This window comes from Streptopelia decaocto, assembly GCF_964273445.1.
Source record: "Streptopelia decaocto genome assembly, chromosome: 26".
Classification (NCBI taxonomy): Eukaryota; Metazoa; Chordata; class Aves; order Columbiformes; family Columbidae; genus Streptopelia; species Streptopelia decaocto.
The window spans coordinates 2,935,552-2,956,908 of NC_138681.1; the positions used below are offsets into that span (position 1 = coordinate 2,935,552).

The following is a 21,357-nucleotide window of genomic DNA, read 5'->3' on the forward strand; positions in this document are numbered from 1 at the left end:
GGGAAAAGACACATAAGAACATGGAACTCAATCATAAGAACTCCACATAAGAACTCCACATAAGAACTCCAACAATAAACCATATCCCTACGTGCCACATCTCCACAGCTTTAAAACACGTCCAGCAATGGAAGCTCCAATCCTGAGCTGGCAGGACACCACTGGCTGCAGTTGGACACAAGATACTGGTCATGGCTGTGAGTTCAGCCCTCGCTGCAGAATGTCTCACACCCTCACTGAGGAGGGCAGGGGGCTGGGAGATGGGAGCACGTTTCAGTTTCCAGATCCCAGCACAGAGCCCAAACCATCCTGCCCTTGGACTCTGGATCCCATTTCCTGAGATGCAAAGCTGGTGGGGCTTCTGTGGATAATCATGTTAAAAGGCATGAATAATCCTTCAAGTGTTTGTGTAATTTGTCTAGGAATGTCATTTTTTTAAAGAAAAAAAAAAGTTTAACATGTTTATAATTAAATATCTGTAAAATAGCACTCCGCATTCATGAAAGCCCCACTGGCAGTGCCAATCAAATAGGTATTTGCAGTATAAGGCAAGATACCCTGTTCACAAGTAAATATATAGGTGGTTCAGATGAAAGGTGGTCTGGCAAATGTCACCCTTTGTGTCCCCGGGTGATGGACACTGCTCATGTGCCTCTGCAGAGAGTGGCAGGAGCTGGATCCCCTTCTCGGGACAGACTCCTTCCCGGAGAGACACAGACACAGGGGAACTCATCAGGGCTTTACGGCATTTCACTCGGCATCAGTTTTGACATATTGGGTGCTGTCCTGTGACTGCCCTTTCTGCACAAATAATCACAAAAACACAACCATTTAGTGAGACATGGCCATAAAGGGCTGTTATGGACAAGAAAGCTCACCGTGAACTCTGGAGAGAGCGAGGAAGTTCATAATAAGCACCAGGAAGAACCAAGAAGCTCAAGGCCTCTTCTGAAGAGCGGGAGGCCATTGTAGGTGTGGGAGAGGGTCAGGGCATGTCAGGGAGAAGCAATGAGATGGCTGATGGCTTCAGTGAACCCTTCCAGCCATGTCTGAGCCCAGAAATGGAAAGCAGTTGATGTCTGCAGGTGGAGGAGGAACAGGAGGAAGATTTTCCTGGCAATATGGAAGGAAGAAAGGCCTCTCTTGGGCTAATCATGTATGGCAGTGCCATTTGCATGCTGTGGGCATGGCTGTGCCTGGGAGATGGGGAACGGCTGCTGCTGGGGTGGCTGTGCTCAGTCATGGCCCATGAGCTGACCCTGCTCTGCTCCTCTCTTACACTGCCCACACGTGGATGGTCCTCAGGAATCATCCATGAGCCTGGTGGATCCATGAACCTCCTGGAGCGATGGGTATGGATCCAAATAGGGGATTCAAGCAGGTTCAGGACTAGGACATTGAGGCGATTGGTGACCATTGCCAGGTGTATGAAAGAAGCTGGATGAGTTATGAGGAACTCACAGGCATTTCCAACTCCACAGAAAAACAGAGTCTTTCATTTAAAGTAACAGCAGTTGACATAAACACCACCCCAAAACACAAAACACTCACAGTGACCACAGGAAAAGCCTTGAAAACAATTGAGAAAAATCTACCAGGTCCCAGGGGTCAGGGCTCAGCCATTCTGGTGATGAACAAGCATCAAGGGCTGACATGGCATCAGAGCCACCTCCACATGGCCCTCACCACCTGGAACCAGCGTCTCCAAGTCTTTCCTTCACCAGCCTCCAGGGACAGGGACCTGCACTGGTTGTTTCCTTCACAGCTGTGTCAGTGATGGCCCTTCATGGGGTCCAAACACCCTCAGAAACTTGGGGTTTGCTTCTGCCTTTCACTTCATTAGAGGTTTGTTCATTCTCTCAGTAGCTGCAGTTCAGGCTCATGGCACCAGAGGGCTCATTATCATCGAAAATGCTCTTAAAAGCCAAGGCTCTGTACTGCATTTTCCTAAAAGCCTCAAGTCTGGTGTGTATGATTTTAGCAATAGCCAAACAGGGAACATTTCAATAATAAATAGCAATAAAGCCAAATTTCTTCTATTTACTTACCTACTTGTCCTTCCCTCTCTTTCCAAAACAGGTGGTATCAGCAGCCTCCAGTCCATATTGATGTGTTGCATCTCCTGATAAAGACTGAATATGTCAGAAAAGTGGGTGCCTGAATCACCATGTGAGTGAGGAGACAGGCAAGGACACCTCAAGAGGAGTCACACTCCTCTGGACCAAGAGGTGGGTGTCCCTGGCAATCTCAGGTGTCACAGCACAGTGATACTTGTGTTCAGGAGCTGGTCAAGTGACCCATCTCCTGTTCTGTAATGGTGTCTGAGTTTGCTCAGGTCACCCCTGACTTGAGCCCCATCCACTGCTGGGTGTTCTCCAGACTCCTGCCTTCAGGAACAAAGTCCCAGGAGACCTTGCTGGTGGAGATGGAGGCAAAGAAGCCGTGAAGAACCTCAGTCCTGTCTGATTCTACTCTTATGCAGTTCAGCAGCAGGCCCACGTTCACCCTGTCTATTCTCTTACTGCAAGTGAAGCTCTGTCAGCTCATCTTGCTGCCCTTCCCGTGCAGGTATCAATTCCAGGGCAGCTTTGGCATCATCCCCACATCCATGGACAAGGTTTCTAAATTCCTCCTTTGCAGCTTCCCCTGCTCCCACCTCCTGTGTGCTGCCTTTGTGCCCTGCAGCTCCATCAGTTCAGATGAGTGGCCTCACATGATAAATGCTTCTGTTCATGGGTACCTGGAGAGATCATTCTTGTGCTTGGAGCAGCCTGTCCTGTAATGACTATCATATTTCCTGAGCTCCTTTACCCCTCAGATCTACTTCCATGTCACCACCTTGTCTACCATCCCCCAGTATGTCCAAGTCTTCTCCTCTGGAGCCCACCAGCCTGTGCTCTGCTGCTGGCCTTCCTCCCTCCCCTCTGGTGCCTGGGACCCCACTGTGTCCTGGTCACAACAGCCAAGGTGGACACTGACGTTCACATCCCTCACCAGCTCTTCCTTTTTTCCCAGTTCCAGATCCAGGTGAACATCAAACGTGTTGGCCCATCAGGCAGCCATGTTAAGCAGTTGGCCCAAGATCCTCTGGAGTGTTGGCACTTGCCACTTTGAATGGTTAATGAATGCCAGGGCAATTACAGTTCCCAATAGGAACCTGCTCATTGACTGGTGACTTCCTTCAGTTGCCCACAGAAGATCTTTTCCATTTCTTCTTTATGATCAAGTAGCGTGCAAGAAATAAAACATTGTCACCTTGTACTGGGCTTACATGGCAAAGTCTTGAAACTGGGGGTGAGTGTGGGTGTGCTACAGTTGTCACCTCTCTGAGAAGACAACAGGAGTTTGCCCGATGTCAGTCAGAGCCGATTTCAGCTGCTCCAAGATGGACCCACTCCTTGCCCAATCTGAGCCACTCAGTGATGTCGGCAGCACCTCTGGGATATTGTATTTGAGAAAGGGTAAAAAACGCTGCACAACAGCAGGTGGGAGAGAGGAGGGAGGAGATGGGAGAGAAAAGCTCTGCAGACACCAAGGTCATGTCCCACAGGACCCAAGCAGGTCCCTCAGCAGCCAAATCCTGCTCTCCTGAAATCCTGCTCTTGGCCTTGTTCTCATCTCCCAGGAGCCTCAGCTCCACTTTCCCATCCCTGACTGTGCCATCCTGACCAACTCTTTCTGGTTTGTAAGTGTGAAGTCCCACAGGGCACCTCACCCCACTGACTCCTCAGTCACCCGTGTCAGGAAGGTGTTGTCAATGGGTTCCAAACCCTCCTGGATGGCTGGTTCCTTGCAGATATTGGGATATCTCAGGTCTGCCATGAGGACATGGCCTGGAAACATGAGGCTTCTTTCATTTGTCTGAAGGAGACCTCATCTAATTCCTCGTCATGACCAGTGAGACAGTGAGTCAGTGACCAGTTCTGTATTGGGGCAGGAGAAGAACCCCATGGATCAGGACAGAGCAGGACCTGACACGCTGAGCAGTGACTCTGAGGAGAAGGGCCTGGGCACTCCAAGGTCCCCACCCCAGCCCGTGGTGCACGCTCACCATGAACAAGGCAGCTGCACACGGGGCTGCATGAGGAGGAGCGTGGGGACCCAGACACCTGCAGTTCTCATCCCAGTCGGTTCAGCACTGGTGTGACCCACACACACGGGTGTGTGCCAGTGTGCGGCTTCCCAGTCTGGAGCAGCAGGGAGGAACTGGAGAGTGCAGGGCTGTGCCAAGGCAGGTTCAGCACCTTGTGCACATGGTGTGGGGTGCTGAGGGACCTGGGCAGCTTTGGCCCAGCAGCGCTGGGGAGGCTGCAGCAGTGCAGGAGTAGCCTGAGAGCGCTTGAAGGGTGGTTTCAGAGGTGGTGGAGGTTTCTGCATAGTGGGAAAGAGCTTGAGAAAGAAATAATGGCCCAAAGTGCAGCTGGGGAGGTCCAGGCTGGACATGAGCAGAAAGGAATGTGATGGAAGGGCAGTGCTGTGGGGGAGCAGGTCAGCACAGGGAGTCTGCATCAGCCCAAGGCTTTGTGCTTCAAGGACCAGCTGGGGAGGATGGAGAGAGCTCAGCAAAGGAAGGAAGATGCTCAGACAGGAGCAAGGTGGGGCAGCAGGGGGGATGTGTCCAGCCTGCAGGGACAGAGGTGCAGGGGATGGACAGCACAGGACAGGCTGTCGTGGAGATGATCACGGGATGTAAAGAGGCTGAAAGCCCCACCAGACATGAGCTCCTTCTCCCCTTGGCTGTGGTTGTTGTCTGCACCTCTGATGCCTGTGAGGAGACACCTTGTCCTTGCAGCACAGGGGCCTCATGGCTCCTTGTCCCCAGCCAGGAACCTGGGAGGTGTGGGACCATAGTCCTGCCCTTGGCCTTGCACAGCCCCACATCACAGTGGCCCAGGAAGGGCCCTGGGCAACGTGGGAGGGACAGGATCTGACTTCTCAGGGCTGGGGGGCAGGGCTTGCCTTTTGGTTAAAGAAACACAACCAGGTTTACTCAGCATCAGAGCCACCTTTACTGTGCTTTTTCTGACCTCCAGTTTTCTTCTCTAACCGAACCTGGATATTGTTTCTCAGTAGGTTCCCTCAGTGGGACCCATTAACAGTACAAGAAACTTTGGAGTTTGAATCTGACTTTGACTTCTTGAGAAGTTTCATCACCTTCCTCCAGGGTCTGAGGTCCATGGACTCAGCACCAAACCCACCAGAGGGGTCATTAAAGCACCTTGTGCTGCTCCTGTGCTGCTGAGCTGGGCTGGGCTCCTGGGACACAGGGAGCTCATGGCAGCGGCAGCGCTGCAGAGAGACAGCTCAGCCCAGGAGCAGCTCCTCTGCACACGCAGCAGGGCTGAGGGCTCTGCCTGCAGCACCGAGGGCACAGGAGCCAGGCACAGAGAGATTAAAGGCAAAGTGGGGTGGCTGGTTGCTGAGGATTCAATGAGACAACTCTTCACAGTGCTAACATGGTAAGTCTCTGTCTGTAGGACAATGCAGCTGCATTTCTTGTAAGGAGACCGTAAGTTGGTACATCCCACAATTTACAGGATCTGTCAGGTCTCTGTCACAGTATCTCTGTTGTAGAGGAGAAGAACACACTCCAGAGCAGGGCTTCCCTGCTGCACTGTCAGAGGGACAGGGAATGACGACAACTTCTGCTGAGGGTGACTGCAGGGGGAGCACCCAGGGGTGTCAGGGCTGTCCTGCAGAGCAGGGTCCCTGTCTGGGGGAGATCCCCACGGTGCTGTGGGGACAAGCTGTGGGGGGAAGGAGCATCCCCGATAAGGGCAGGAAAGGTGCTTCTGCAGTGGAGAGGGTGCTGTGTGGGTCAGGGCTGCTCACAGCTCCAGATCACCCCCAGGATTTTTCTAAGGTGATGTCCCAATGACAAGATCAATGCAAGGATTAGCAGGCAGATAAGGAGCTTTCCTGAGCCTATCTTTTCAGTTTCCTCTCCCAAGGGGCGGGGGGTGCAGGAAAGGATAAAATGAAAATGAGCTCTCATGCTCAAACAAGTCACTGAGACTCCTGAACTGCAACTGTGAGTGATCAGTACATCTGCCAGAAGGCTCATGACATCCCTTCCCCACCCCTCTGCCTGTGCACAGCACCTGCATCACCTTGGCTGGACCCGTCAGCCTTAGTCTGACCTGTCCTGTTTTCCAGCCTGCAGACAGGAAGATGCCCCCAGGCAGTGCCCTGTGAACAGGCAGGATCTGTAGGGCCAGGGGGGGGCACAGAGGGTGGGATGGTCTGTGAGCACTGACAGGGAACAGACATGGACAGGGAAACACCTCCCAGGGGAGAATCTCCAGGCAGCAGGGAAATGATCAGAAATGAGAGGAAACCAAACCCGGAATTGTTATGGGAGGGAGAAGAGAGAAAAGTCCCTGTGACCCCCTGCAGGTCAGATCCCTCCTGTGAGCAGCCCCCTGGCCTCCTGTCCCACCCAGCAAAGCCTCTGCCCTCAGGGCCGGGGGCTCCAAGGCATGAAGCAGCTCCTGTGCAGCCAGAGCTCCAGTTCCTCTGCAGAGCACAGGGGCTGAGAGCAGCTGCCCGGCAGTGTTGTGTCTGGGAGGTGGCTGCACAGCTGGGGAAGGGTGACGCTGTCTGAGTGCCCGGCTGCCTCTGCCCTGGCCTCTCTCACACCCACCCTCACCGCATTGTCCTTCTTGCTCCCCTGCTCTGGGTCCCTGCTGTTGGGATCTTGTTCTTGCTGTCAGGCTCTCTGGGGATGGCAGTTTCCGCTGCAGAGTCACAGCCTGATCTTGTGGGTCCTTTCCTGCAGGTGTGTCCATGGGCACACGTGTCCCGGCTTTGCTCTGACCTGTGGGCTGTGGGCAATGCAGTCTGTGGGGCTGGGGAATGAGCCGTGTGTGTCCGGGGCTAAATGTTGGGTGCTGAGACCTTAGGAAAGGGTGAGACATCATGGTCTGGGGTGGATCCCTCTGCTCTCAGCCGTGCCTGGTGGCTTTTCAGGGTAACATGGGAGTGTGATCAGCCTCCATCTCAGAAAGGTGCCAGCCCAGGGCAGCTGGAGCAGGACAGAGGGACAGAGCAGCTGCCCTCACTCTGCACTGACCCACAGGCACCCTCTGGTCTCGCAAGACTCGTTCTGTTCTCCCTGAGTGCAGCAGAAATGCTGAGGGTTTCTGACACCCAACAACACTCCCCAGCTGGGAGGGGAGAAGGAGCTGTAGAAACACCAAACCTCTCCAACTCAGTTTCTCAGGCCTGGGGGTAGAGATGCTGACAGTCCCTTCTGCACCAGGAGCGGTTCCAGCTGACAAAGCTGAACCCCAGGACTGGCCCCTGCCCACCCGATCACACAGGGTCAGGCTGACTCCTCAGGAGCCCCTGGTCAGAGACCCTGCTCTTCATTGCACACTCATCAAGCACCGACGAGGGTTCCAGCAAGGACGTTCTCCTGGAAGAACAAAAGTGTCTCTTTGTGTGACGGGGTCGGAGGGTCTGTGGGAAATGGCGTTGGTTTCTCCCAGAAAAGTCTCATCTAAACCTTCACTATCTTTTCCTCCTTTGACAGGTCCTCATGCCCACAGGCAGCCAATGTCCAACAGCAGCTCCATCACCCAGTTCCTCCTCCTGCCGTTCACAGACACACGGGAGCTGCAGCTCTTGCACTTGTGGCTCTTCCTGGGCATCTACCTGGCTGCCCTCCTGGGCAACGGCCTCATCATCACCACCATAGCCTGGGACCAGCACCTGCACACCCCCATGTACTTCTTCCTGCTCAACCTCGCCCTCCTCGACCTGGGCTCCATCTCCACCATTGTCCCCAAGTCCATGGCCAACTCTCTCTGGGACACCAGGGTCATTTCCTACACAGGATGTGCCACACAACTCTTTCTGTTTGTCTTTTTAGCTTCAGCAGAGTTTTACCTTCTCACCGTCATGTCGTACGACCGCTACGTTGCCATCTGCAAACCCCTGCACTACGGGACCCTCCTGGGCAGCAGAGCTTGTGTCCACATGGCAGCAGCTGCCTGGGCCACTGGGTTTCTCAATGCTCTGCTGCACACGGCCAATACATTTTCACTGCCCCTGTGCAAGGGCAATGCCCTGGGCCAGTTCTTCTGTGAAATCCCCCAGATCCTCAAGCTCTCCTGCTCAGACACCTACCGCAGGGAAGTCTGGGTTCTTGTGATTTCTTTCTCAGTGGCATTCGACTGTTTTGTTTTCATCATTTTCTCCTATGTGCAGATCTTGAGGGCCGTGCTGAGGATCCCCTCTGAGCAGGGACGGCACAAAGCCTTTTCCACCTGCCTCCCTCACCTGGCCGTGGTCTCCCTGTTCCTCAGCACTGTCATATTTTCTCACCTGAAGCCCCCCTCCATCTCCTCCCCATCCCTGGATCTGGTGGTGTCAGTTCTGTACTCAGTGATGCCTCCAGCAGTGAACCCCCTCATCTACAGCATGAGGAACCAGGAGATCAAGGATTCAGCGTGGCAACTAATGAATGGCTGTTTGATGAAGCAATAAACTGCCCATAATCTTCTTCATAGCATATATAACTTAAATCATTTTCTCACTGAGTGGTTGTGCCCATGTCCACTGGACAACCTAGAGAACCTGCTGCAGGCCAATCATCATGGACCGGCCTCTCACAACCACCATTTCCAGCACTGGCTTCTCACTTCAGCTTGAAGAGGTTCTTTGTCCCTCCCTGGAAGCAGAACTACTGGGTAGATCAGATATCTATGTTTGCATTGTACAGACGAGATGTAAACAAATCCATAAAGTGTTTCTGGGTGATGAACCCCCGTGACTAGAAACACTATCAGCTATTCCTTGGGGTTCCATGAAGGTCAGTGGGACAGACAGTGTCTTGATGTGACTTCATGTTGAGAGTAACATCCCTTGGGGAACCACCTGAATGTAGCACCGGGATGTGCTTCCTGGAACAGAAGATCCCGTGTCCATTCTTCATGCCATGGGGCATCTCATGTAAGTGCAGAGTAGGGTGACAAATGGCAGGGCTGAGGTGCCTCCCAGCCTCCTGGAGTGGCAGCAGGAGGTCAGAGAGACACAGTGACTCCTGCATCTGTGTGTACAAGGGAAACACTCTGTCTCCCAACATCCATGGGTGCATAAGGAGTTCATGGTGAGGTTACTTCTCTCTGGTCAGGCTAAAGACCACAAGAAGTCTGATGGGTTGGGGTCCCTGCCTGCAGAGCAGTTTCTCAGATAGTCGAGCTTTCCATGGTAGTGGGAAGAGGCCGGAGAGGGGAAAAAAAACAATAACTGAAAAGGACAACTTGGGAGGTGCATTCTGGATATCAGGAGGAAGAAACGCCAGTGGAAGGGCAGTGCTGCGGTGCAGGTCACCCAGAGGCAGTCGGGATCAGCCCATGGCTTTGTGTCTCAACAAACAGCCAGTGAGGGTGCAGTGAATGAGGCACGGACTCTCGGGAAGGTGCAATGAGAGACATTTATTACAAACTCAGGCTTGCATTTATACTTGCTATGATTCTTGCTCAAGCATTTGCTGATTTGCCAAGTGAGTTTTTACATAAGCGATCTATTTCGTGTTCCCACCAAAGTTACTGTCATAGAACCAGTTTTTGTCTATCCTAAGCTATCCCTCCGTCCTTGATGTATCAATCCTGTATCAGTCCCTCTGTCCTTGATGTCTCACATAGCATACGGTACTTACTGCTTGTATTTTTCCACTAGCACTCGTTCTCACACTGTCGACTCTCGCAGTTTCTCACAGGTCCAATCTTAGCACACTGCCACATCTCCCCTGCGTGTTTAATAAGTGCATAGCCATAGCAGTATGTAATTGCATAGCTATTACCTGATTATACCTTTTTTCAATCCTTTGTTGTAACTAGATATTTCTTTAAGACCTTTTAAAAACCCAGTTGGAGATTCCTTACAACCCTGTTTAATCTCAAAAAGTTTTGGCATATTTATAGCTATAGGTATAGTGTGTCTAATCCTGTATAAAATCCGCTGTCAATAACGATTCAGCCTGTCACTAGATTTAAGAATGTTATGATCCCACCCTGGATCAACCAAGGGACAATTTTGATCTAAGTTCCCTGTATATTCCCTGCCAATATCTGCCCTATACAACAGTGTTTCAATCTCTTTCCCTGATTATCCTGTTCAAGGGTCAAAACAAACGGATCTGAAGGGGATAAATATAATGCCTATGTATCCTTATTTATTGTGTAATGTGCATTATGCAATAGGCAATATATGATTTAAAATATACTTCTTATGATATATTACATGTAATGCATTACTATACTACACATCACAAAGTATACCCACCTCGATCTGTGCAGCATATTCATATCATTTACAGTGGCCTCCATTGATTACAAAATTCAAACAGATTCTCCCCGGTTGCTGTTCCCCAGGGAGTCAAACAATCTCTTTCCAACGTCACAAAATACAACCCAGGGCGGGGAGGGGATTCCTTCCGAATCCCTCCTGTCGATTACCCACTACCTGTTTCACAATCACAATAACAGACAATTGGTGAACCGTAAGAATTGGACTGGAAAATCACCAAAGACACAAGTAACAACAGCAACAAATCACTAAAGACGCAAACAACAATACAATTACTAAGGCATAAACAACAAAATCACTAAGTCTACCTTTATCAAATTACTCTTTTCTTGTTTTTCTCCTTTATTTAATGTTTTCTCATTTTTCTCTAACTTCCTTATTTTTCTTTTTTATTTTTCTTTTCTTTTTCCCTTTTTTAAAGTTACCCAAGCTACCAAAGCTTCCAAAATGCGAAGGCCCAATGCGCTGGTGTCCCTCCGAAAGACAGACAAGTTCCACATGTGTCACTTGGGTCACCAAAGTATCAATAACCAAAATGCAAAGACTCAATGCGCTGGCAATAAAACCACGATAGCTACTCACTCACCCCCTTCCCTCGAAAGGGAAAGAAGAAACTTGGATTGAGATAAACACAGTTTAATAAAATAACAAAATACGAATACACTGCTAGTAAATATATATATAATATAGAGATAAAAGCTACGCAATGCAATTCCTCACAAACTCTGTCTGCACACAGCCAGTCCCAGGAAGCAGCACCCTGGTCCCAACAGCTGATCCCAAAGAGAGAAAAAACGCAGAAAAGCACAGAGGCCTCTCCAAAATAGCAAAAGGCCAAATCAAACGTCCCGAACTGAATTCCCCTGGCTCCCATAAAAAAACTAAGGAAGAACTCACAGGGGAAAAAGAAGTGCCCAAAGGCTGAGAGAGAGAGACTGGAAGATCCCAACTCTCCTAAAGATGAAATGTGAGGCTAATGGGATGGAACACTCTCATTGGTCAGCCTGGATGTCAGTCAAGCTCTGCCCCGTCCCTCCCCCCTTCCTCGACGCCTCACACCTGTGGGCAGAGCACTCAGAGTGTCCTTGGCTCTCAGACCAGAGCAATTGCAACCATCAACTCTGTGCTGGGCTGTTCTCTCTTGTTCTCAAACTAAATCCAAATAATGACCATGCTAGCTATGAAGAAGTAAGGTTTCTAACTGCATGAGGAAAGTTAACTCATTTTCAGTCAAACCAGCACAGACCTGAAGCTCTCCCATGCCAGACCAACAAAGCTAGAGAAGTAGTAAAGAAATTATTGAATAAATTCATACTGATTGGCTGTTCCCCTTTTTATAGCAGACATAATATGGACTATTTTTACTCTTCTGGGGGCAAGATGGGATCAATCTAGTGAAAAGGTAGAAAAAAAGTGTGAATCAAGCAATCTATAAAAAGACAATTAGCTTAAATGTGACAGGAAATTAATGTAAAATGTATAAATGTATTGCTAATTAATTTACTGAGAATTCACATTACTTAAAGAATAAGAGAAAAAGTAAGCCCTTTTGAAATATTGTATGGGAGACTCTATTCAGTAAACTTGACCGAAAAAATGAATCAAATGCATATTTTGGGGAACCAAATGCTCACTGAATACATGTTGTCTTTGGGAAAAAGAAACCACCTGTGGCACTGGCTGTGCCTGTGCCTTCCTTCTGACTTGGAGATCCAGTCTGTCCTTGGACCTGAAAGGACAAACCCTGAAAGAGCAGTGGAGAGGCCTCTGTGTGGGACTGTTGGTAACTAACACTGTGAAACATAAAGGAATCGATTCCGGGAAACATCACATTAGATTAAAGAAAAGTAAAGAGACTGGGTAGAAATCAGAAAAAATCACTCCTTTTACACTAAAACTTAGAAAAACATATTGAACTGCACTTGGACTGAAACAGAATCTTATACATAATATGATCGTATTCAAAGAGGTTTGTTAATATTCATTGTAGCACTAATCTTAGTCTATTTTCTTTGTAGAAATTTGTTAAAACATGTATGACAGTTACATAAAACTTTGCCTGTTACACAGTATAGCAAGTTCACTTTTAAATCAGGAGACTCCATGGACCCAAAATGTACATTTATAATGATCTGGAAAACCATGCAGATAGCTGAAAAGACCAGTTGTTGACTTTGTGTGTATTACCTAGAGAATTCAAATAAAGGGGTTCTTACAATAGGAATACCTCTCTTTATTAATGTATCCTGGGAAAACACTTCCTTTGAAGGTTAATCAACCTCAAAGATTCATAACTGAATTAGAAGAGATTTGGAAGCCTACAACAGTCTTGCATGAGGCACACTGTCTTTGCCTCTGTGAACAGGTCTCCATGCCCAGAGGCAGCAAATGTCCAACAGCAGCTCCGTCACCCAGTTCCTCCTCCTGCCGTTCACAGACACACGGGAGCTGCAGCTCTTGCACTTCTGGCTCTTCCTGGGCATCTACCTGGCTGCCCTCCTGGGCAACGGCCTCATCATCACCACCATAGCCTGGGACCAGCACCTGCACACCCCCATGTACTTCTTCCTGCTCAACCTCGCCCTCCTCGACCTGGGCTCCATCTCCACCATTGTCCCCAAGTCCATGGCCAACTCTCTGTGGGATACCAGGGTCATTTCCTACACAGGATGTGCTACACAACTCTTTCTGTTTGCCTTTTTAGCTTCAGCAGAGTTTTACCTTCTCACCATCATGTCGTATGACCGCTACGTTGCCATCTGCAAACCCCTGCACTACGGGACCCTCCTGGGCAGCAGAGCTTGTGTCCACATGGCAGCAGCTGCCTGGGCCACTGGGTTTCTCACTGCTCTGCTGCTGACAACCAATACATTTTCACTGCCCCTGTGCAAGGGCAATGCCCTGGGCCAGTTCTTCTGTGAAACCCCCCAGATCCTCAAGCTCTCCTGCTCACACTCCTATCTCAGGGAACTTGGGCTTCTTGTGATTAGTGTCTGTATAGCATTTGGGTGTTTTGTGTTCATTGTGGTGTCCTATGTGCAGATCTTGAGGGCCGTGCTGAGGATCCCCTCTGAGCAGGGACGGCACAAAGCCTTTTCCACCTGCCTCCCTCACCTGGCCGTGGTCTCCCTGTTCATCAGCACTGGCACATTTGCCAACCTGAAACCCTCATCCATCTCCTCTCCATCCCTGGACCTGGTGGTGTCTGTTCTGTACTCTTTGGTTCCTCCAACAGTGAATCCCCTCATCTACAGCATGAGGAACCAGGAGCTCAAGGATGCCCTGTGCAAACTCATATCCGTCTGTTTTCAGAAGCAATAAACTGGCCATCTTCTTCTATACAGGAGTTTTAATGTAGCTAATTAGAAGCCCAGCCTGTCAACTGGATTTTCTGGTGTTGTTGGTTGTTTTCTTATTGTGATGATGTTGTCAACCCCTTTCTAATTCACTGCTGGCTTTTCTTTTATAACTTTTGGCTGCTTAAATGAGCACCAGTGCGCTCCTTGTATCTAAAAAGAATGAAGGGCTCTTTAGTAACTTGTTTTTCACTATATCCTTCCTGCAAGGGGTTTTTAAAGCTGCAGAGACAGTTCCTGTGCGTGTTTGGAAGGGAAAACAGCTCTGGCATGTCAGCCCTGCCAGGGAGCAGCAGCGCTTGTTCTCCCAGAGCTGTTCTGGTTCCACTCCACACTCTCCTTCTCATCCCTGGTGTTGGTGCAAGGCCTGAGTGCTCTGGCAGCTTGGTCACCGTCCTGCTGTGTGTCAGACTGTGGGCACAGTCAGGGACAGGCAATGGGCACTGCTGTGACAGAGCTGGCCCCAGAACAGCCTTTACAGATAGAAAGGTGATCTCCTATGGGCAGGGTGTGAAGGTTTAGCTCTTCTTAAAAAAATTCTCTCAGAATATGCCCAAGAAAGTGGTCACAGATTCAAACCCCAGTGTGCAGCTGAACAGCGTGTGTGTGCAGGGCTGGCACACAGCAGTGTCCTCTCACAGCCAGGCTCCTGCCAGAGACCTGCAGGACCAGCAGAGCAGGGGCTGGGCTGTGCCCCTGTGCACTGGACACCCCATGGAAGGAGCCCCAGGTCAATCACCAGGGACTGGCCCCTCACAACCACCATTTCCAGCACTGGCTTCTCACCCACAGAGGCTGTTTTCTCTCCATGGATGGACACTCAATGAATAGTTCAGCAGTCCATGTTTGCCTTGTACAGATGAGATGTGAGCACGCACATCATGTATGTGAGGTGACATGAACCTGAGTGAGCACAAACACCATCAACTATTCCTTTCCATTCCGTGAAGGCCTGTGGCAAAGATGAGGTCCTGAGATCAGTTCACATTGGGAGGAACAACCTGTGGGAAATCACCTGAATGCTGCACTGGGTTGTGCTTCCTTGAACTGAGCTCCCTGTGTCCATTCCTCATGACATGGGACATGTCAGATGAGTGCAGAGCAGGTGACACAGCGCAGGGCTGAGGTGTCTCCCATCCTTTGGGAGCGGCAACAGGAGGCCAGAGGGACACTGTGACTCCTGCCTCTGTGTGTAAAAGGGACAGACTCTGTCTCTGAGCATCCCTGGGTGAACAAGGAGTCCTGAGACCAACTCAGATATGGATGCCTGACAGAACCTGACATTTCTGTGTGTGACTCCAGGAACAAACCCCACTGGATCAGTGAGATTCATCTCAGCTGCCTTGGACAGGATCATTTCAAGTGCTCCAGTCTGCTCTGTCACCCTTTCTTGTGATTCCAGATTGTGATCTCAGAAGTGCCATAGAAACCAGAGAAGTTCTGGGGGCCTTAGAAAACCCAGACCTCAAACCCATCTTCAAGAAGAGCGGGAATAGGAACTGGGATAACTACAGGCTGACCACCCTTCCTCCCTCCCTGGGAAGGGGATGGGACACGTCCTCCTGCAGCCATTTCCAGGAATTTGAAGGACAAGGAAGGGATTGCTGAACCCAAATGGACAGGGGAAAGAAAGGCATGTTGTGTACAGGGCGTTTGCAAGGCTCAGACATGGTCTCCTTCTGGCCAGAGTGGTGCTGATGGGGCTCAAGAAGCGGGTGCTGGGTGGGAAGTTGGCTGAACCATCCGGCACAAATGTCATCAGTAGTACAAAGTCCTCCATGCAGCCAGTTACTGGTGTCATCCCTCAGTGACCAGCACTTGGACAACACTGTTGAACGTCTTTATTCTCCCTTTCCAAGATATAAGAGACAGCACTTTAAGTGCCTCGAGGATGATACAAACCTGGGTGGAGGCCTTGAGCAGCCTCACCTGGTTCACCCTGAGCAGGAGAGTGAGACAAGATGAGTGAGACAAGGGCTCTCTGCAAACCTGAGTTATTCTGTGATTTGACAGAATTTTTGCCTTGGAGAGGTTTCAGGAGAGAGAATAGGTGGAAGAATAGGAAAAAAAAAAAAAAAAAGATAAGGCAGAAGAAGAGATATGGAAGGTGTTAACGGAAGTACAGGAGTTCCAGTGAGGAGCGCTTTTCACTCACAGTGTTAGTAGAAAATATATTTGACAAATTTGAACAAGGTGAGGAAGCGAGATGGGTGTCTACAGCCTGTGGGAAAGAGGGGCAGGTGTAGGAGTGTGTAAAACATGCTTCACTCCAGTCAGGTCCTGGGTGCTAAGGAGGGGGATGGGTGTGTGTGGTATCAGGAGGTCAGTTGTGTCTCAGACACTCACAATCCAGTCAGAATCCTGTGGCTGTGAAGGGACAGCGAGGTCAGTTCTGTGTCTGGAGGTGACAGCCCAGCAGCAGGGACATGGCTGGGAAAGAACCTCTGCCAAGGTACCCACAGGCCCTACCCAGGAAGAGGCCTTGGAGATGGGTTGTCATGTCCATCCCACCTGAGAACATGACGGGACAGCAGCAGGGACATGGCCGTGTCTGTCAGAGAAGCTGAAAGGCCAGTGGCAGTCCTGGGATTTAGAAGATCATGGGGAGGTGACTTTTCTCTGGTCAGGTAAAAAAACACAAGAAGCCCGATGATGGGATTCTCTGCATGAAGAGCAGTTTCTGAGGTGGCTGAGCTTCCCTTGGTAGTGAGGAGAGCCAGGAAAGACAAAAAAATGTCAGAAAGTACAGCTTGGAAGGTGAGGACTGGATATCAGGAGGGAGAAATGTCACTGGAAGGGCAGTGCTGTGGGGCAAGAGGTGACCCAGAGGGAGCTGGATCAGCCCATGGTTTGTGTGCCAAAGAGCAGCCAGTGAGGGTGCAGACACAGCAGTGAAGGTGCAGAAATGCTGGGGGGAGAGCAGGTGGGGAAGCGAGATGGGTGTCTGCAGCCTGCAGGGGAAGAGGGGCAGGGGTAGCACCGTGTAGAACAGCCTGTGGTGGAGATGGCAAAGGGCGCTGTAAGGCTGGAAGGGACCCACAGAACCCAGGTCTGTGTCCCCTTGGCCATGGCAGTTGTCTCTAACACTGAGGCCCAGGAGAAGACATGTTGTCCTCATGGCACTGGGGCCTCGGTGCCTCCTTGCAGCCCCATGGAGAAGCTGGAAGTTGTTGTCCCAGTGTTGTCCTTCCCTGGGCCTTGCACACCCACATCCCACGGTCCCAGGAAGAGCCCTGAGCCGTGTGTGAGGGACAGGATCCCCCTTTCTCATTGACTGGAGCTCATGGCTCCTCCTTTCTGCTTCAGAAAGAAAACCAAGGGGTTTCTCAGCATCAGAACTGAAGAGAAGACTCAAAGGAGACCTCATGGTGACTACAGCTTCCTCACAAGGGGAGAAGGAAGGGAAGTTTTTGATCTCTTCTCTCTGGTGACCAATGACAGAACCCAAGGGAATGGCAGGAAGATGTGCCAGGGGAGGGTCTGTTGCACATGAGAAAGAGGGTCTTCACCCAGAGGTGCTGGACACTGAACAGGCTCCCAGGGAGGTGTCACAGCCCCAACCTGACAGTGTTCAAGAAGAGACTGGACACCGTCCTCAGACACACGGGGTGACCTGTGGGGTGTCCTGTGCAGGGACAGCAGTTGGACTCCATGATCCTGGTGGGTCCTTCCAACTCAGGACATTCTATGATTCTATGAAATACTAGGTCAAAATCCATGTTTTCATTTTATAGATGAGATGTAAACATAGACATCATGTGCATGTCCACTGTGTGCATGTGGTGAGATGAACCCAAGGGAGCACAAATGCCATCAGATGTTCCTTGGGGTGCCATAAAGGTCAATGGGACAGAGATGGTGTTCAGGGGTCTCTTCCAACCTGTGTTATTGTAGGATTCCATGAATCTTTTCCTTGGAGAGCTCTTTCACGTCAGAGTAGACAGAGGAAGATGAATAAAAAAACAGAGGCAGAAGCAGAGATGTAAAATGCCCCAGAGTAAATACAGCAGCTCCTCTGAGGAACGTTTCTGCACTCAAACCCTTGATAGGAATCTATCAGATACATTTGATGAAAGCAGCTCAGTTTGATCTGCTCACACACTGGACCACAAGGAGGGTGATGGTGGGTACGATGTCGTGTGGTCACTTGTGTCTCAGGAACTCATAGTCCAGTAGGAACCAATGGCTGTGGAGGGGACTGTGAGGTCACTTCTGCCTCTGCAGGGGATTGGCCAACAGCAGGAACATGGCTGGGAAAGGACTGTGAGGTCACACACACCAGACGAGCAATGGTGCCCAATCAGCATGGCTGGATGAAAGGCAGGTCCTGCTTGACCAGCCTGATCTCCTTCTGTGACAAGGTGACCGGCTGAGCAGAGGAGGGAAAGTCTGTCGTGGGGAGTGAATCCGCCACACGGGCTGTGGATGTTGTGTCCTTAGACTGCAGTAAAGCCTGTGACACCGTGTCCCACAGCATCTCCTGGAGAAGCTGCAGCTCGTGGGATGGGTGTATGTGCGATGGCGGGCTGGACCAAAAGAATTGTGGTGAACAGAGCCAAATCCAGTTGGCGTCCAGTCACAAGTGGTGTCCCCAGGGCTCAGTATTTGACTCAGTTCTATTTAAGCTTTATCAGTGATGTCGATGAGGGGATCGAGTGCACCCTCAGTAAGTTTGCAGATGACACCAAGCTGGGTGGGAGTGTTGGTCTGCTGGAGGGTGGGAAGGCCATGCAGAGGGATCTGGACCCGCTGGACCATTGGGCTCAGGCCATTTGTATGAGGTTCGACCAGACCAAGTGCCGGGTACTGCACTTGGGTCACAACAACCTCAGGCTCAGGGAAGAGTGGCTGGAAAATTGCCTGGTGGAAAGGGACCAGGGGGTGTTGATCGACAGCAGCTGAACATGAGCTGTGTGTGCCCACGTGGCCAAAGAGACCACCAGCATCCTGACTTGTATCAGGAATGGTGTGGCCAGCAGGACTAGCGTGATTGTGCCACTGCTCTCAGCGCTGATGAGGTCGCATCTTAAATCCTGTGTTCAGGTTTGGGCCCTTAATCATCAGAAGGACATTGAGGCACCAGAGAGAGTGCAGAGGAGGGAACGGAGTGGGCTTGGTGTCTGGAGCACAAGTGTGATGAGGAGCGGCTGAGGGAACTGGTGGGTTCAGCCTGGAGAACAGGAGGCTGAGGGGAGACCTTCTCGCTGTCCACAACTGCCTAAAGGAGGTTGAACATGGAGGGGGTTGGTCTCTTCTCCCAAGTAGCAAGTGATGGGACAAGAGGAAATGGCCCCAAGTTGTGCCAGGGGACGTTTAGATTGAATATTAGGAAAACAATTCTTCCTGGAAAGCGTTGTCATGTGGTGGAACACGCTGTCCATGGCAGTGGTGGAGTCACCATCTCTGTAGGTGTTTTAAAGGCATTTAGAAGAGGTTCTTAGGGGCACGGTTTAGTTCTAGATTTAGGTTGTGGTTGGACTCAATGGTCCTGAGGGTCTCTTCCAAATGAATGATTCTCTATTATCAACTGGAATATTCTTCTATCACATCTTCTAAGTGCTCTTCACATATCTGGCTCTTCACCTACAGTCCTGAAACTTATCTAATTAGATGCACAAGTGTTGAATACTAATTGTAAATGATGAAAGCACCATCGCTCTATCAGTCTGGTCTGATACCTGCCCGTCCCAGGCAAACACCTCGGGTACACGGGGCCTCTGGAGGTTTGCACTGGGTGCTTATAGTGAGACCATGGAGCTCAGCCCAAAAACCTGAGAATTCTCCATAAAACTTAAAAACCAACCACCACCAACAACAAAAAAAAAAGAACAAAAAACCCCACACTCTTTTTTTCATCAGATGAAATAATTCAGTATTTCCAGTAAAATGTCTGTGGAATTTCTATCCTTCCAAAATATGAATTTTCAGAATGTGTATGGACTGTGGGAGATGAACCGTTGGCCTTTCCCTGTGCTTGCAGTGCCAGAACTCTGTCTATCACTACGTGTATTTAATCCCCTGGACATCCAGGAGTTTCCCCCTGTCCTTGCCCAGCTCACCGTGTCTGAACTCATCTCTTCAGAAGCCTGGCTGGACATTTGCACTTTCCATCGCTCCCCAGAGGTTCTTCACCTCTCACTCTTGGCTCATTCAGAGCCTCTCAGCTCTCACTCTGCTTTGAGCTTCAGGCAGGTAAAGTCTTTCAGCAGTTGCTCTCGTACTCCCTACAGGCAACTCTTCAATTATGGCAACGGACCTCGCTGGAAACTACTTGATTTAACCATAGAACTGAGAAACATCATTAAGTTGTATTGTGGGTTTTTTTTTTTTCTCCTTTTTTGTTTCCTCTAATTAAAAATTCCCTGGTGCCTGTTTACATTGAGTTCTCTAAGGAAACATGAAGCAATTCCTGCGAAGAAGCTGTAACAATCAGTGCAAACTTCAGTGCAGAATCTGATGTAAAGAAATGTGCTGGAAATCCCAGGGGCCAATGAGTGAAACAAGGAGTTTGGGGAGCTGGTTATAGATTTCCTGCTAACAGTCTGAGCAGAGAAACATTCTTCACAGAACTGCTCTGTTTATTTGACACCTTTTAGGTCTCCTCCTCTGCCTGTATTTTTATTTTCTTGTTCCTCCACCTCTTCCTTCTTCCAAAACGTTTCCAAGGGAAAGATTCCTGGAATCACAGAGCAACTCAGGTGTGAACATCATCTTGTCTCAGTGTCCTGCTCAGGGCAGGGTGACCCAGGTGAGGTTGTCCAAGGCCTCTGCCCAGCTTTGCACCATCCACTAAGGAGCTGAAGGTTCACTGTGTCACATCATACAGGGGGAGAATAGAGACGTTCAACAGTGTTGGCCCAAGTGCTGGTCCCTGAGGGATCCCACTGGTAACTGGTTCTGTGGGCACTTTTACCACTGGTGACATTTGGGCTTCATCATCCAGCCAACTTCCCACCAAACATCCACTTCTTCAGCCCAGAGGGCACCAATCGCATTATAAGGACACCAAGGGAAACCATGTCTGACACCTTGTGAAATTTCATGTGCGCAACGTGCCTTTCTTTCCCTGCCCATTTGGGTTCAGCAATCCCTTCCTTGTTTTCCAAGTGTCTGGACATGGCTGCAGGAGGACTTGTCCCATTCCCTTCCCAGGGATGGAGCTGGGCTGAGTAGCCTGTAATTCTGACAATTCTCATTCCTGCCCTTCTTGAAGACAGGTTTGACAACTGCCTTTTCCAAGGACCTCAGAGCCTCTCTGATTGCTCTGGCATGTTTGAGACCACAATCCAGAGTCATGGGTAAGGATGATGGAGCAAACAGGAGCAGGTGAGATTGATCTGCCTGGGCCAGTGGGGTTTGTTCCTGGAGTCACACACGGAAACGTCTGTGATATCAACTGCATAATTCTTCTATTACTTCTTCTCAGTGCTCTTCATGTACCTGCCTCTTTACCTACAGTCCGGAAAGTTTTCTAATTAAGCGCACAAGTCATGAATACCAGATGTAAATGATGGAAGCAACATGGCTCTGTCAGTCTGGTCTGATACCTGCCAGTCCCAGGCAAACACCTCAGGTACACGGGGCCTCTCGAGGTTTGCACTGGGTGCTTATAGTGAGACCATGGAGCTCAGCCCGAAAACCTGAGAACTCCCCTCAAAACTTGAAAACCAACCCAACCCAACAACAA

General features: G+C 50.0%; 3 protein-coding genes across 3 annotated transcripts in view; 2 read left to right on the plus strand and 1 right to left on the minus strand.

The window, feature by feature from the left end:
* Window positions 1-21,357, minus strand: part of LOC309450358 (olfactory receptor 14A16-like) — a gene marked incomplete at its 3' end in the record, with an annotated part of 259,029 nt that overhangs the window by 64,048 nt on the left and 173,624 nt on the right. The gene's annotated exons all lie outside the window — the stretch shown is intronic.
* On the plus strand, window positions 7,558-8,490 carry LOC309450361 (olfactory receptor 14A16-like; the record flags this gene model as incomplete). The annotated part of the gene is made up of 1 exon (XM_082073180.1): window positions 7,558-8,490. The coding sequence occupies one exon, from the start codon at window positions 7,558-7,560 to the stop codon at window positions 8,488-8,490; it is 933 nt and encodes a 310-aa protein (XP_081929306.1).
* On the plus strand, window positions 12,703-13,635 carry LOC309450362 (olfactory receptor 14A16-like; the record flags this gene model as incomplete). The annotated part of the gene is made up of 1 exon (XM_082073181.1): window positions 12,703-13,635. One exon carries the CDS (start codon window positions 12,703-12,705, stop codon window positions 13,633-13,635), a length of 933 nt encoding a protein of 310 aa, XP_081929307.1.